General features: G+C 38.1%; 1 protein-coding gene across 2 annotated transcripts in view; it reads right to left on the reverse strand.

The window, feature by feature from the left end:
* Window positions 1-14,905, reverse strand: part of PTPN2 (protein tyrosine phosphatase non-receptor type 2) — a 33,666-nt gene that overhangs the window by 1,129 nt on the left and 17,632 nt on the right. Inside the window, exons 6-9 of one of the 2 annotated variants that reach the window (XM_050915707.1) lie at window positions 11,596-11,805; window positions 10,003-10,161; window positions 6,051-6,241; window positions 4,331-4,432 (exon numbers count right to left, since the gene is read on the reverse strand). In XM_050915707.1, coding sequence (XP_050771664.1) covers window positions 4,331-4,432; window positions 6,051-6,241; window positions 10,003-10,161; window positions 11,596-11,805 — 662 coding nt within the window. Of the gene's footprint in view, window positions 1-3,309; window positions 4,433-6,050; window positions 6,242-10,002; window positions 10,162-11,595; window positions 11,806-14,905 lie in introns of those variants that run through there. The other variant, XM_050915706.1, reaches the window with a different exon arrangement.

Raw genomic sequence — 14,905 nt, forward strand, 5'->3', positions numbered from 1 at the left:
CAGGTCTCAGTCCAGCCAACCACCTCCTCGTGCATTTAACCACAAGCACTGCAGAAGTCCTCTCGGGCCTTAGTGGGACTGCAGAAGGCTGCACCTCAAAACACTAACGTCACCTCTCATGGCTTTGCAGGCCAGTCCTGGCACAGCGGCATAGAAGTAAGTGTTTCTAGGCAAAGGTTTCTCGTGGTGAGGAAGACATCCCAACACTGGACATTCTGTTCTTAGGGAAGGTAAGGCTCTACTCCGAGGAACACAGAAAAAGACCTTGGTACTTACAAGGTACTACAAGTAAAATGCCTCTAAGTTCTACAAGCACTACACTGATTTATAAAGCAGCTTGCTTTGATCACTTAAGACACATTCTTCCACGTATTTATCCTTCCAATTTAAATAAAGACTCAGACAGAGACGCAATTTTGAACGCATTTATTTTTCGTACATAAAAATGAAAGACTGACCTAAAACTTTGGGGGAAAACAAAAAAGCCCAGGAAGACTACTGTGTGTTATGTCAACTTTGCAAATTTCGTCCTCTGACTTAAGCCCCTTGGCCATGCAGAAGACTTCCTCTTTTGTCATCGGCAATTTAGTTTCTTGCGCAGTCCTCAAGTGACTCGGATTTAATTTTAACGCCAAAGAGCAAACTAAATAATCTGGTTAACATTCATTAAACTTAAAGCCAGCCAGGCTTTTTAATCGCCTGCACAATCCAATCGCATATACATGCATCCACATTTACACCTTGTCCCTTTTCAGTCGGATATAAACTGATGGCAGTAAACCATTTTACTCAAGGTTTAACAAAATAAGCTGTTTCACTTGCAACATCTTACTTCCATAATTTTCTTTCAAATCGCTATTTCACGCTGAATTCACTTATTTTACTTAACACATTTCAAGAAAAATACAGATGTACCGTCACTCTAAGTGGACTGTCCCTGCACCAAGAACATAAACAGAAAACCTGAAGGACTAATTCCAAATTTGCAAACCCCTTGCAATGGAGGTCCAAATGTTTGCTAGCGATTTTTTTCTTTTTATAAAAACGTGCACGATTGGTACACAAGTATTCATCTGAGAGTCAAACGTTGTTTAATCAAATTCAAAGAAGCCCACTACACATCAAATATTTTGACTGATGTATTTCCAGAACAGAGGGGAAAACCCAACACAGTAACACTTCGAACCGAGTGCAACAGCATTTTAGAAGCAGCACAGGACCAGCCAGCAGCTTGCCAGAAACTGGAGTGGAGGGGGAGGCAGGAGAGGGGTCAGAAGGCACGTCCTTCCGTTTTACTCTGTCTTTAAGCATTTCCTACGATAGAGGTCACTGGGATCGACAGTTCTTCATTTTGGCCCGTATCTGTTCTTATTTAACATCCAAGTTGTGCAAAACTGCCGTGAGTTTAAATCCTACAGAATAACAAAGTATCACAAGGGCTCAGTTTGCAGTAAAGAGAACAAGCCTCCCCCAGACCTTGGTTCTTAAGGATTACTGATGGACCAGAAAGAAGAGTTTTATCCAAATTATCTCCTGGAATCTACTAAGGGGTCTAATGTTTAATTTCCCTCCCTGTTCTCATACTGTCATGGACAATTCCCTGTACAAAACAGTTTTGTCCAAGACTTGTATTGGTTCGTGGTCCTTAAATTATTAACAGTTAGACTCTCAAGATACTTACAAACATGGAACCAAACCAAATTTTTACAGATCAACTGTTGAACGTGCAAGTCCTGCTTTATTGCATCAAGAAGGTAACAGAGTGTGAGGTGATGTAAGATGGCGCCCTCCCGCCCTGCCCCACCCAAAGAAGAGGAATGCCTGCTCAGGATTGAGAAAACAAAAAGAGCCAGAATTTAGAAGATGGAATCAGGAAAAAAATTCAAGTGACAACTTGACAAGACACAGTTAGAGCTCAGTGTCTGTAGGATACTGGTGGCCCAGGAAATCCTTCACGTGCAAACAGAAAGGTGATAAATGACAGTGTGATTTCACTGAAGGTTTTGCCTGCACTTTTTCCTTAGCTGCATTTAAGTGTTTAGCATAAAATCCAGAATATTTCTGTTACAAAAGCAATTAATTACAGTCCATGTGTTTTTCCATAACCAAAATATCTTTTATAAGGCACATACATTTACACCTCCTACCAGTTATAGCTGATACTGAAAAACCTGTCTTCTCAATTTAAAGAAAAAAAAGGAATCTTTTGCCAAGCATCTTGTTGGCTAAAAGAGTTACTGTGGTTGTAAAAACTACGAAATGTCTTAAAATACGTAAGCTGCCTGCCTATACTGTGTCACAGCAGTCAGTAAGTCATTTTGCCATTACAGCTGCATAGTTGGTCAGTAACGCCACAGGACAAATTGTCTTGTTTTACTGACGCACAATTTCTCAAATTCAGAACTGTATGAAACTACACTTGTTTTCCTTATCTGGACCTTAAGCATTTGTTTACTATATAAACAGCGTATTCCAAAATAGACTTAGATATTGTGAAATGAGAATTTCAAAGAGTAAACTCAACTTAGCTTAGCATAGCAAATGTCAGACTATTTGGGCCCCATGCCTGGCATGTTACTACTAAGCCTGAACGTACTGGAAACCTTTCAAGTTAATTCCTTTGGATAAGGAGCAAAGTAATTATCTAGCTCTTTTAGTATTTTTCAGCAGTAAATCCAAGAAATGCTTTACAAAAGGACAAGGGGGGGGGAAGACACCCCCCGCCCCCCAAAACCCCATACCCAACAGAAAACCACCAAGCTAGGAAAATGGAGGGAGAAAACACGACTTCTCTGAAGTCACCCAACAAGGCAATGCTTAAATAAATAAAATCCAGGTTTCGAAGTGCAGTCCAATACTACAAATTATTAGGTCTCAACTTGAATGACAGCAAGCTACATACAGCCACATACAATCTCTGTATTCAAAGAGAATTTAAAGGACTGAAAGTAATTTGTGTTGAGTTACTATTTAGAAAGTGTTATCGCCCAACTAATGGAAAGGGAGTGCTCAATAATTTTGAGGTGACTGTAGCATGGGTATTCCCAAAATACTAGTCATTAAGAGTTGTACTATCATGCCTCTTTAATACAGTACTGGGGAACCTGAAAAGCAGTTCTAGACCTTGTGAAGTTATGGAAGTGGCTCATACAGCTGAACGTACTGGCTACGAGAGAATACTACCAACAGTTGTTTTCTATTACAACCACCTTTCGAAGTCCAACTATAGTTTCCTTTGATGTGCTTTTTACACCTATTACTGATGAATGAATTTCATTCTTTCTAGCAATTAAAATCTAAAGACACACAAAACATTATGTTTCACATTTAATGGAATGTCAGAACTTTAACAATGTTGGCCTTCAAACAGTAGTTGAAGTCTGAATACATTAATCAACTTAACAGTATGCTTTTCAGTGGGGGCTAAGTTCTCAAAAGCCTTAAAAAAAAAAATCAAATTTCCAAGTCTTACTTAAATAATGAAAACTACAAAAAAATAAATAAGGAATGCAAATTAACAGAGTAGAAACTGGTAAGTGCTTCATCAGACCCCTAGCTGCTCATATCATAAATTGGAGAGTCAAAATATGGGGAATGGTTGCACTATTATTTTCATGCACAAATTATAATTACATTTAGTTTCAAAATCAAATTCTTTTTGGTCAGAAATTTGTACAAACTGAGCTTTTAAAAGTACAGTGAACTACAAAAAGATTAAATATGCAATTATAAAATATATTTATCCTAGGTCATAAGAATATAAAATGTTTATGTTCATGTCACTAGTACATTACACATTACACACATTTAAGGATAACTTCTTTGCATTAATAATGTAAATGATACAACACTGTTTATTGCTTATGTCAGGCATGTAAATTTAAATCCAGACAGCCTTCAGTAGCTAAACCTCTGTTGTTCAGGGTTTGCTTAAGATCTGGTAGAACACCATTTAAAAAAGTGTATAAACAGTTGCAGCAAGTTTGTACCTGCTCATATAAACAAAAACTATCAATTTTGTTGGGGGGCAGCAGTTCATTTTTTTAAGTACCTGCAGTGGAAAGTCCTGAGATGTTGACATGGGATCAAGTTTACATCATTTCTCTATTGTATGTAATGGTCTGTACCCATTCCAGCTGTAAGGAGTTTACTGCTTAAAGTCACACCCCTAGTCATTAACTTGCAGCAAAATTAGCTGCTGCAGCAGACAGGGTTACTGTTTACTTACAAGAAATGTTCTTGAAAATACATTTTCCAGCAAGAATAAGCACCAACTAAAATCAGTGTACCAAACCCAATCTTAGTGAGAATAGGTTTCCAGTATAACCACCTTTTTCTTTTTCTTTCAGTCTCATTTAGCTTCTGCTTCATCTGCTGCAGCTTCTGTGCTGTATTAGCTTTTCGATCCTCTCGCAGTCGTTTTCGGACAGTACTTAAAGAAAAAAAAAAGGTAAATATTAAATTGTAGAACAGGAAAAAAGGCTATTAAAATATTAAAACAAACCTCTTCCCCACACACTCCCAATAGTTAACCCACCAGTAGCCTACAGCAGCAGTATATAAAATCTAAACCAAGCGATCTTTATTCTGTTTTAACAGCCTTGATGTGGACAGTTTCAGGTCAGTGAAGCCCCATGAAGTAAGTAAATGACATATGTAAAGATGTTAAGTGGTGCCTGAGCTACGTGTTCAACAGGGAACAGAATTAGGGTAATTATCTGCACTTAGTCTTTTACCCCTGCCAGTGCCCCATTCGGTGGCTGATATTTTTTGCGTGGAGGCTGCTTTTATATGCAATGTCAGGTACCATGTGCAAACATTCACAGTATTTAAGCGTGGGCCTCCACTGCAGAGTTCACACTAGCCTCACTGGTATACTGATCCTAACCTACTCATGTCTGCATGCAGATTTAATGCTGCTCATCTTAGGCTGTAAACCAAATCTTGATCAAGGACACAGGCTAAAAATCAGTTGTGTGTTGTTACACTATCAGGGCTGCCTTGTAATTCTTGTCTCCAAAAGTATCCTCACAATCTCTAAGAGAGCGTAACTCTCACACAAAAAACCGCTTTGATTGCCCAAGTCCTAGCACACAAACACCACACTCACACCCATGCCCCCGCTCCTGCTTGTGAGGGGCTTCTTCAAACATCTACAGGATTGCTGCCATTCTCTCTCAACACACTCGTAAAGACACGGAAAGAGACACTCATCAGGGCATTCAGTAAGCCATCTGTTATTGCCGAGTTTCAGCCTGTCTACATTGAACTGCTGTATCTCGTCTCAGACTGCAGCCCTTTGGGACAGACACTGCCTCCTCCTGTGCACTGCACGGCTCGGCACAACCCAGGCTGGTTTCTGGGTCTCTGGCTGTGGATCCACATTTGGCCACCCTCATGTGGGCAGGCCCAAGTGACACAGCGCCTCAAGGCACAGCAACTCAGACGGTAATTCCCAATACAGCAGGTCACAGCTGAGGCATTAGTACTCATGAGGCAGAGAAACTTGACAGAGAAAGACTAATTCACATGACACAGCTAAACCACAGAAACCTATTCACAGTGGTAGACTTAACATGAGTGGAGGGTAACATATGGCTTCAATGATACAATTTCAATCACCATCCAGAAAGTGGTAGGTGATAAAAACTTTGTGTTTCTGAGGTATCACATACTTTTCCAAACAGAAGTTAGCATTGACTTTAAAAATCAGTATCGAATTATGTTGGGCACTTTTAGGACCTAATTCACACTGCACAACAGAGTTCGCAGACAGTCTGTAGGAAAGTGCTTTCGAGCATGGGGTTTAGCTGCTTCAATTAGACACACTTGTTTTTCTTCTCTTGACCTTTAAACAATAAAACTTTATCACAAGGAATAATTGAAATTGTATTTAAAAAATAAATAAAACAAAACAGTCAAATACCACCTGTCCTTTCCCTCTACTGAAGAAAGATCTTGAAGCTTTCTTATGATAAGAAAAACATACAATAATTCAGCCTTTTAAGAGAGTGTATCTGCCTTCTAAATGGTTTCTTCATCTTGCCTACCTTTCAATGTTTCCATCTGTGATATCTTGAACTTTAGTGGACAGGTCAGTATTTATTTTCTCCATTTGATCTTTGTTCTCCAGGCCTATGCTGTTCCCGTTGTACTTCTCTGTGGTTATTTTGTTTGGGTGTGGAGGAGACTGCTCAGAACTTGGCACTTGGTCCTCCTTAGAGAGCTCCTTCCACCGTTTCTGCAAACAAGGAGAACATATTTCAAACATTCCCCTAACACTGAAGGCCTTCTTTGCCCAAGATGTCTTCCAACAGAACAGTCACAGAAGTAGATTAAAGGAACTACTAGATCAAGAAAAAAAAATTAAATTGCTAGATGAAGAAATAAGGTTAGGTGAAGATGCATCTTGTCCAACAATGATCCCTTTTCGTATTTCTCCAGGATGATGCTACCATGAATGTATGAGGCCAGTAACTTCAGGGTTTGTACCGTCCACAGTAGCTCCACAAAGAGGAAGCAACTTGTCTTCTGTAGTCCTGCACTGTCCAGCACGTTCCATCTTCCTCTACTCTCTACAGGCCTACGCTGTGCTGTTACCTTTCATGGCTCCAAAACACAGTAGGACCTTGTGTGCAAGAGCTGCCTAAAAAGAGAGAACTGGAAAAATTTGCAACGCCAATGAAAAAAAGTCTAGGGTTATTTATGCCAAAGTCGTGACCTACTATTTAACCTAGTGGTCCATTAGCCCAGAGATCTACTGCATCATAAAACAGCTATTCACCTCGTTTTGAGACATAATCTGAAATGAAATGGAAGAAAAAAAAAAGAAATCCGAAGTAAAACTGGTTTGCTGGATCTCTGTCCTAATGGGTAAATGTCCTAATGATCAATAGCCTGAAGGGTTTCTTGCAACAAAATTTCACGCAGAAAAAAAACCCAGAAAGGTAACAGGAAGGAAAAGAATCGCCCCTAAAAAACAATCAGTTCTTTTCTCACACAAATCAGCCAGCCTATAAAGATATCGAATACCTTGGGGGAAAAATATCAGTTACTTTTAAATGTCTATGATAAGAAAGATGAACTAAGAATTGACTCTTCACAAAACGAGTGTTAGATTCTCGTCTGTGGAATGAATTCAAGACTGCTGGTCTAAACTAAATATCAAACTCAGCTACTTATAAATGAACTGCTGGCAGAATGAGCTTTAACAATGAACCGACTCCTCCATTGCAGAGGAGCTTCCAGTATAGATCTGAAATTCACAAAGGGAGTCTTCATCCACAAGACACTTTACTCTCAGAGGTTTTCTTTGTTTTGTCTTAAACAAAGAAAGAAAACCCAAAAAAGAAACAGCCACTAACAAATGGAAATCCACCTAGTAGCTCCCCTCTTACTGTCACAGAAAGAGGCCTTTTGGAAGACATGGTGGTTGTGTCCATAAGAGACTTGCTGGCTAAGATAAACACTGATTCCATCCGGAGTGATAAGCCACACAGGAAGAACTGAAATCAGAGACAATTTTACTACTCTTGTCAAACAGAAGGAATTTCCCACCAAGAATTCTATTTTGAACATGTAATAACAACAGCTCAAATGGCTAGTAATTTTAAGTTTAAATATCTATGACAAGACTACGTGAATGGCAGGACTGGTAAAATGATGTACAACTTGGAGCAGACAGACAAGGAGGATTGTGTTGCTAAATTACCTTTCCCATTTTATGATAGTACCTGCAACTTTACAAAAAAGAACAACAAAAATATATCTCAGGAACTGAAGTACTATACTGCATCTTGTGAAATTATGTCTGGAAGAAACAAAGAAGTGATGAAGTTTGATTTAAGAAATACAATTGCCCTTAAAATTATAACCAAAATACCTGTGTAGGGGAGCTAAGACTTAGGACCTGTATTGCCTCTTGGAATGAATGGACACAATGGAAAGGCACGTTAAGATGTTCAGTTGACATAATCAGGTGAATGTCAGATACAGTTTTTGGATTCACAAGTTTCAGTATAAAACTATAATATTCTTGTCCTCTGTCTGCAAAACACATCTACAGATCTAAGGAATTCAACTTCTTTGTCCTTTCAAAGCCACAAATTTGTTTTCCAGAGACCACTCATTTCAACAGATTTTTCTGAAAGAACAATGGTAAGTTATTCTACTATGTGTTGAAGCAATATTAACTTATCTCTATTACAAAGGAATTCTATAGAAGTGAAAACTTCAATCTTGTTCCACCTCACCCATATTATATAGTGCAGTGCTGTAGCATAATTAGGAAGCAAGTAATTGTTTCACCTACAGGACCATGCAGCAGCACACCAACCACAAGCCTCTGCAGGGCTTCAGGGCAACCTAGGCGAGTATATGATCCTTCCTTTCTGTCACAGGTGGAAATCCCAGAGGTGCTGAAGGAGGGGAAGAGACTCCTCACCCCCTGATAGAAGTGGTGCAGTTGCAGCCACTAGCTGTAAGCAAGTATACGTTGTGTTTGTCTGCACAGTTTACTGACTTCCGAAATCCATGGAGATGTCAGGAGATGAACACTTCGGTAATGCTATATTAGAGAAGTGTTCAATGACTTCATGCCCTCCCCATCACTAGCAGAGAGCAGTAAACATCTCTCACACTCTGGACAGTACAACTGTTCCATATGGGGGGAAAAAAAAGTGATCTAGCTGACCTCGAAAGGAGAAATACTCCTATTAAGTACTGCCAATTGATTTTCTGCACACGACCCTTAGGCCTAAAGAGAAAAGCACCAGGACAACTGCCAGCACTGCAGAAAACACTGGTTTAAGAAAGATCATCTGAACAATCATAACAAGAAAAAGAAAAAAGAACAAATGAGAAGTGTGCCTTCTTAGGTATTCTTTTAGTATGAAGAAATAACACACTTGAACCTGACAAGCAATATTCTGAGTTGACAATGCTCTCTTGTATCCAGAAACAAGAAATCCTGCGATCTAGATGGCTAAGTGTGGGAACCAGCGCTGCTCACAGTCTGGAGCATGGCTTTTTAAAAACAAAGCAGAAAAATTATTAGAAAGAATACCCTCATACCACCAGAAACAACTTCTAGAAAATAAAGTGGCTAAATTGCTGTGCTAGGATGAATCATGCAGTCTTCTAGGCATATGGCACAGGTGTCAGACTAGCAGCACACTACCTAGGTGTTGATCAGCAGTTGTGCAAAATTATTTCTTTATTTACATAGCAAGTCAAGAAAATGTTTGTCAGAGAGAAGAATCTGACAACTACCAGAACCACAAAAGAGAGGAAATGTGTTTTAGCTTCTCTGCTTCATTCATGATTTTAAGAAATCAACAAAACAAAAAAGCCCTAGCATACGAAAGCAGAATTAAGTCTGTTTCACAGCCGCTCCTCCCAGTCCTCCCTCCCACCTAGCCCCAGCCATTTAAAACAGCTGTAGCTACTGTTATATCTGCAAGCCACACTGATAGAATAGTGAGATTTGATAATATGTTTGCCCCAAAACTCAATATATTTCGCTAGATTCTACTAACTGTAACACAAATTTTAAAGGATATGGGGGTGGGGTGGGGTGGGGAGGGAAGCAACTTTACTAATAAATGTGAGCTGTAGCATCAGGCAACTTTATTGTCAGGAAAATACATAGCAAAGATCAAGAAGTCCTAAAAAGATCCTTGCTATCTTTTCAAAGTCACACTGGGCATTACTGTTGCTTTTCAGTATTGAAGATATCGATTTAACCTTTTTTTTTTTTTTAAACATTTGTACACACAAGTTATTTTTATATTTTATCTAAGAGGGGACAAATACATAGAATTAAAAGTTTAGCTGATAGAAGGTGCTGATCAGATACCCTCTAATACCTTCTAGGCATCTACTGAAAAAGGCAAATTATTTAAATCCCACAAAGTTACATGTTTTAAAATAGTTCAGAGCTCATTTTTAACTACTGTTAGCAGTCTAGTGTTTGTGTTTAAATACACGGAGCTAAACGTTTACCTGTATAGTTGAATCCCCCATTATAAATTTTGCTCCTTCTATTACAGCCATATATGAAAATCTTAGTTGATCAGGAGTCTGAATAAGTCCCATTCGATATTTTCTCATATCCAGTAATACCTTCTTAATATCTACTGAAAATGGGTCTTTTTTTTCCATCTGTAAAGAAAGTTACATCAAAAGTGTCATTGCTAGAGACAACATATAAAAAACAATTACTAGTAAAAATTAGTCATAAAACTAAATCTAAAAATTAATATATCCATATTATGTTTCTATTAGTTATATATGAAATTAACATTTCAAATTATTTCTAAATTGTTTTTACAGGAACAAAGCAAACCATCTAATCAAAGCTCATTATGAACAAATCAATGATTATGTATTAACCAAATAAATCAGTACCCTAGTATCAAGTCTTAAAATTAAGAAATTTAGATATGCTTGATTTTATTCAGGCATGTATTTGTACTTCGAAATAGGACTATAACAATCAGAACCGTAAAGCACTATTTCCTACTGCTCCTGAATGGAACAGCAATTTGGAATGACTGAATGTGCCAGAAGTTTCCTTATTTAAAGCAGAATCCCTAATCCAAGCAACGCACACACTTGTCCTCACACTACATTCATGGGCTGTTTTTAACCCCTTATCTGCACTTCTTGCAACGTTCACTTTAATTCATCTAATATTAAAGATATAACTTGCATCAAAATATACATCTATGTTTTTCAAAATGCAGAAAAAAGAAAAACTGAAGGAAAAAAAAAAAAGTTGAGAGGACCTAACCAAACCAGAAGACGAGTGTCTTATAATTTAAATGAAATCCTATTTCACCTAACCCTGTGCTGTACTTCTCACTATTACCAAGCACAAAGAGAAAACATCTGTGTCTGGACTTTAAAATCCAACAAAAATTTAAAGAGATTTTAAATATTATTTAACATTTAAAGTTCACTCAAGTCATGAGCTATTATAGATGATGCAGTTCACTGAGTAAGCAAAAAATCTCCTCATTCATGTGGTACTGCAACTGGCTACCAAGCCCCTCCTCCCAGAGGGCTGCACAGCCACGGAATTTCTGCACCATCCTCCATTACACACTGCAGGAGATCCAGGGCCATGCCCGAGTTCTCATCCTAGTTCAGATACCAATTTTCTGCAACCTTAAGAAAAGGGGCCTGTCAGACCTGTGAGATATTTCATGTTTAGAGAAAAAGACTTATATATTCAGTTGTCTCAACATATATTCACATGCCTAACTTTAAGCTCATATCAAAAAAAAAAAAACCTCAACCTTTTCTAAGCACATCTTATATAAAAGAATGCTTACTATTTACTTTCCAGGAAGCTTTGAAAATGTGTAATGTACTTCAAGACTGATTTGTAAATGTATTTCAAGAGCTGTGTTTTTAAACTGTCAAAATATGTGAAGAAAAAAAAAAAAGTATGATGTCTTAATTAAAGGTTTCACAGGCATGTCATTAACTTAAATGCTTTTAAAGCCTTCTGACCAAAAAGCCCATATGGGGAAGGGAGGCAGGGTGTCAGGAGAAGGAAAGGGGTGACAGAGAAAATGACCAAATGCTTACCAGGACAAGACAAGTGTCTACTAATGAAAACGTGCCGGAACGTCCTATCCCTGCACTGCAGTGAACTACTGCAGGACCGTGTTCAGGACTTAGTGAACCAGACTCTCTGACTTTAAACAGGAAGTTCAGGAATGAAGCTGGGGATTCAGGAACTCCAAAGTCTGGCCATGTAGTATAATGAAAATGAAAGATCATCCTGGACTCACCACTCTAGAAGTGAAAACAAATAAACAGTACAACTAGAAAGTATTCTACTTTTGTTTAGTTAGCACACATTTCCCCAATCTAAATCAATAGCTACTTCCTATTTTAAACCTCCCATTTAGACAAACAATCCAATAACTTGCTTCAAGTTGGATGACAACCAACAGTGCAACCTGAAGCAGTTTTTCATCCGAGTTGGTCGTTTTCCCCTTTGCAATTATTAGCATACACATTTTTTTATTCTTCTCAAACTTCCAATATTATATTTGGTTTGCTTTACTACTGGCTCCCAAATATTCTTCTTTTTCTACCATTAATGCAGCTTAATGGCTGACAGCAGTTATTAGACTGCTAGCATTAATACGACTGAAAAAAATACCCGTCAGCATTGTAAAGACTCTCCACTCTTGCTCAGAGCAAGTTTTAATATCAAGAGGTATTAGCATCTCCTTTATACTAACCACACTACTGATTGGAGCCGGTAGCTTTATGGAAAAGGCCTATAAGAATCCATACAGCAGGATGTCTAGCAAGACTACTTCTGGACATATTCATTGTCAGTAAGAAAGGATTCCAAAACCATGCAGCTGTTTTAGAACCATGCAGCTCCTTTACTAACACTACCAACTAACTGCAAGTATTGAAGTGACAGCAAGAGAGTATGGATATATCTGAAAAGCTTTGATGACAAATTTGGATCGTATTTTTATGGAACTCACTTCAGACCTGCTGTTAAATGCTACTCCTTGCCACAGTGATAGAGACAACTTGATCACTGATTTAGCTCAAGAATTTTAGAAAGGTTCAGTTATTTTTATCCTCCCTCCATTTCATCTTATTTTCCACACAGACCTCCATGAAGTTGGAACACGAAGATTTAAAATATCAATGTATTCCAGAAAAGCTATTTTTCTTTTTCAGCAACAATAAAATATAGCTATGAAACTCAAATAAATTCTACTGTTCTTCATCTGCTCAGTCTGTTTCAACTTCTTATGAGGGACAACTTACGAAACTCCTTTGTGAAACTAAAATAATCCAGTTCATGGTTACCACAGTAATAAAAATACCCTCCCATTTTGTCTTTTGCCTTCAATGCCTGATACTGCAAGACTGCCAATACTTTCACAGAAAACAGTGGATGTTAACATGACTCAAGTCACTCTCATGCACAGTTATCGTCCAGGAATATTTTGTCTTTTTGCCAAGAGCTCAACAAGGACAACAGAGTCTGATCCATCATATTGGGAAAATAAGTACACAGTAAGATTTCAAGGGGGTGGGGGGGGATATCTACCAAGGCTTAAATTGTATAAATACAGTGGGATTTCCCTTTCTTACTTGTCTGAAGCAAAGCATTAAAAAAAGAGTTTGCATTTTCAACTGAGGTCTTCTTACTGGTCTTCTGTACCTAGTTTTTCAACTAGTGAGTTAACTCACTAATCAACTGAAATGACCCATTTGTTTAAAAATCATGATGGAGATACATTTTTTTATTAGAAATCTGGAAATTATAGAATTTTAAAGAAGATAACACTCTTAAGCAACTTCCTCTATTTCTAAGAGAAATAACTCACCAATTTAAAAACAAAATTAAGAGGAAAACTGGAGAGATGAGCTAAATGCACATACTAGGTAAAGCAAAGGTTAGAGTTGTTTCTTGCGAATCTAGATGATCCTTTGAAGTGGTAATCGATACTCTCCCCCTCCCCTTCAAGATTCTTAAATAGCATTCCAGATGAAACCCTCCCTTATATCTCAAGAAGGCAAAAATGCCCTTATCTATAAAAAACAAAGGTGATCTGTGGTTTGGTTCTGCCCGCCCTGCCCCCCCCGCCCCCCCAATCCCATACTGTAACAAGCACTGGCATCCTCCTAAAAAAAACAGTAGTGCTTCAAGCACATGGCCAAGTGTCACCCTGCTCATACATTAATCTGAAAATAGGTATTTCTAAAGGAGAGATTAAACAGTGCTGTTGTACATCTCATCCAGCTCTAATCCATAGAATTACTTTTTTCTTCCTCCCCATACTGTACAAAGGCTTTATCCTTCCCACAATTTTCCATCACTTCAGCTCATTTTAAAAATACCTAGTCTCTTCGTCTTTCTTCACGAGTCCCATTTCAGTGCACTGGAACTGGCTGGTCTTCTTTGAACTTGCAGTTTCTAATCGTACAGCCAAATCCCATTTGAGTATTTCAAACCTCCCACATTTTCTCTCTTAAACAGAATGGCTCTTTCAAGTGGTGCTTGGCAGTCAAGCTGTACAGCTGAAATACTGTCTGTGTGTGAATATCTGTACCACCTTTTCTTAAAGAACTCCCTCTGTCACTGAGTCATGCACCACAGCTATCACTTATGTGAAGTGATGCAGGACTGTAATGAGAAAAGGTTTGGCTTGCTAAAGATTCACAACTGTTGATGGACAGAAATTCAGTTTTAAAGAACAACTGATTTTCCTGTTATCAGGAAACTAGATATTGTTTTAAAGAAAAAAGGCTGGACTTCAAGACTCACGCAGTAATATAAAATTTTATATATGTTATACACAGGGAACACGTTTCTGCATGATAACAGAAAACTAGCTTATTCGATGGTAATCACAACATATTCTTCCAAGATTTATTCCCTAAGACTAGCTACCGAAAAAAAAAAATTAAAAAAATTATTGAATAATCACGGGACAACATTTAAACAAACAACTTTTAAAAAAACTGAGTCAAACCAGTCTAGTGAAAGTTTCAGAAACTACTGGGATAAGCCTGCAGTAAATAACCAACATAGCTAAAACTGATAAACTCAGCAAGTTACCACCACACTGCACAGTTCTCCACTGACTGCTGGCAACAATAACAGCATAATCAAAGGATGATCAAACCACAAGCCATGCTCCAGGTTACAAGCAGACATCCACAGGAGGACTTGAGCAGAAAAATAATATAATGCCATCAGATTAAACTTTCATCAAAACAAACCTTGTTATAACCTTTTCACAGTGACTATCCAATCACTCAAAACAAAAAGGTACAAAAACCTTAGAACAACTTTACATTGTTCAGTCACCTGGGAGTATGAACATGAATAAAATACTACCAAAATGCTCAA

This window comes from Gymnogyps californianus, chromosome 2 (assembly GCF_018139145.2).
Source record: "Gymnogyps californianus isolate 813 chromosome 2, ASM1813914v2, whole genome shotgun sequence".
In the NCBI taxonomy this organism is placed as follows: Eukaryota; Metazoa; Chordata; class Aves; order Accipitriformes; family Cathartidae; genus Gymnogyps; species Gymnogyps californianus.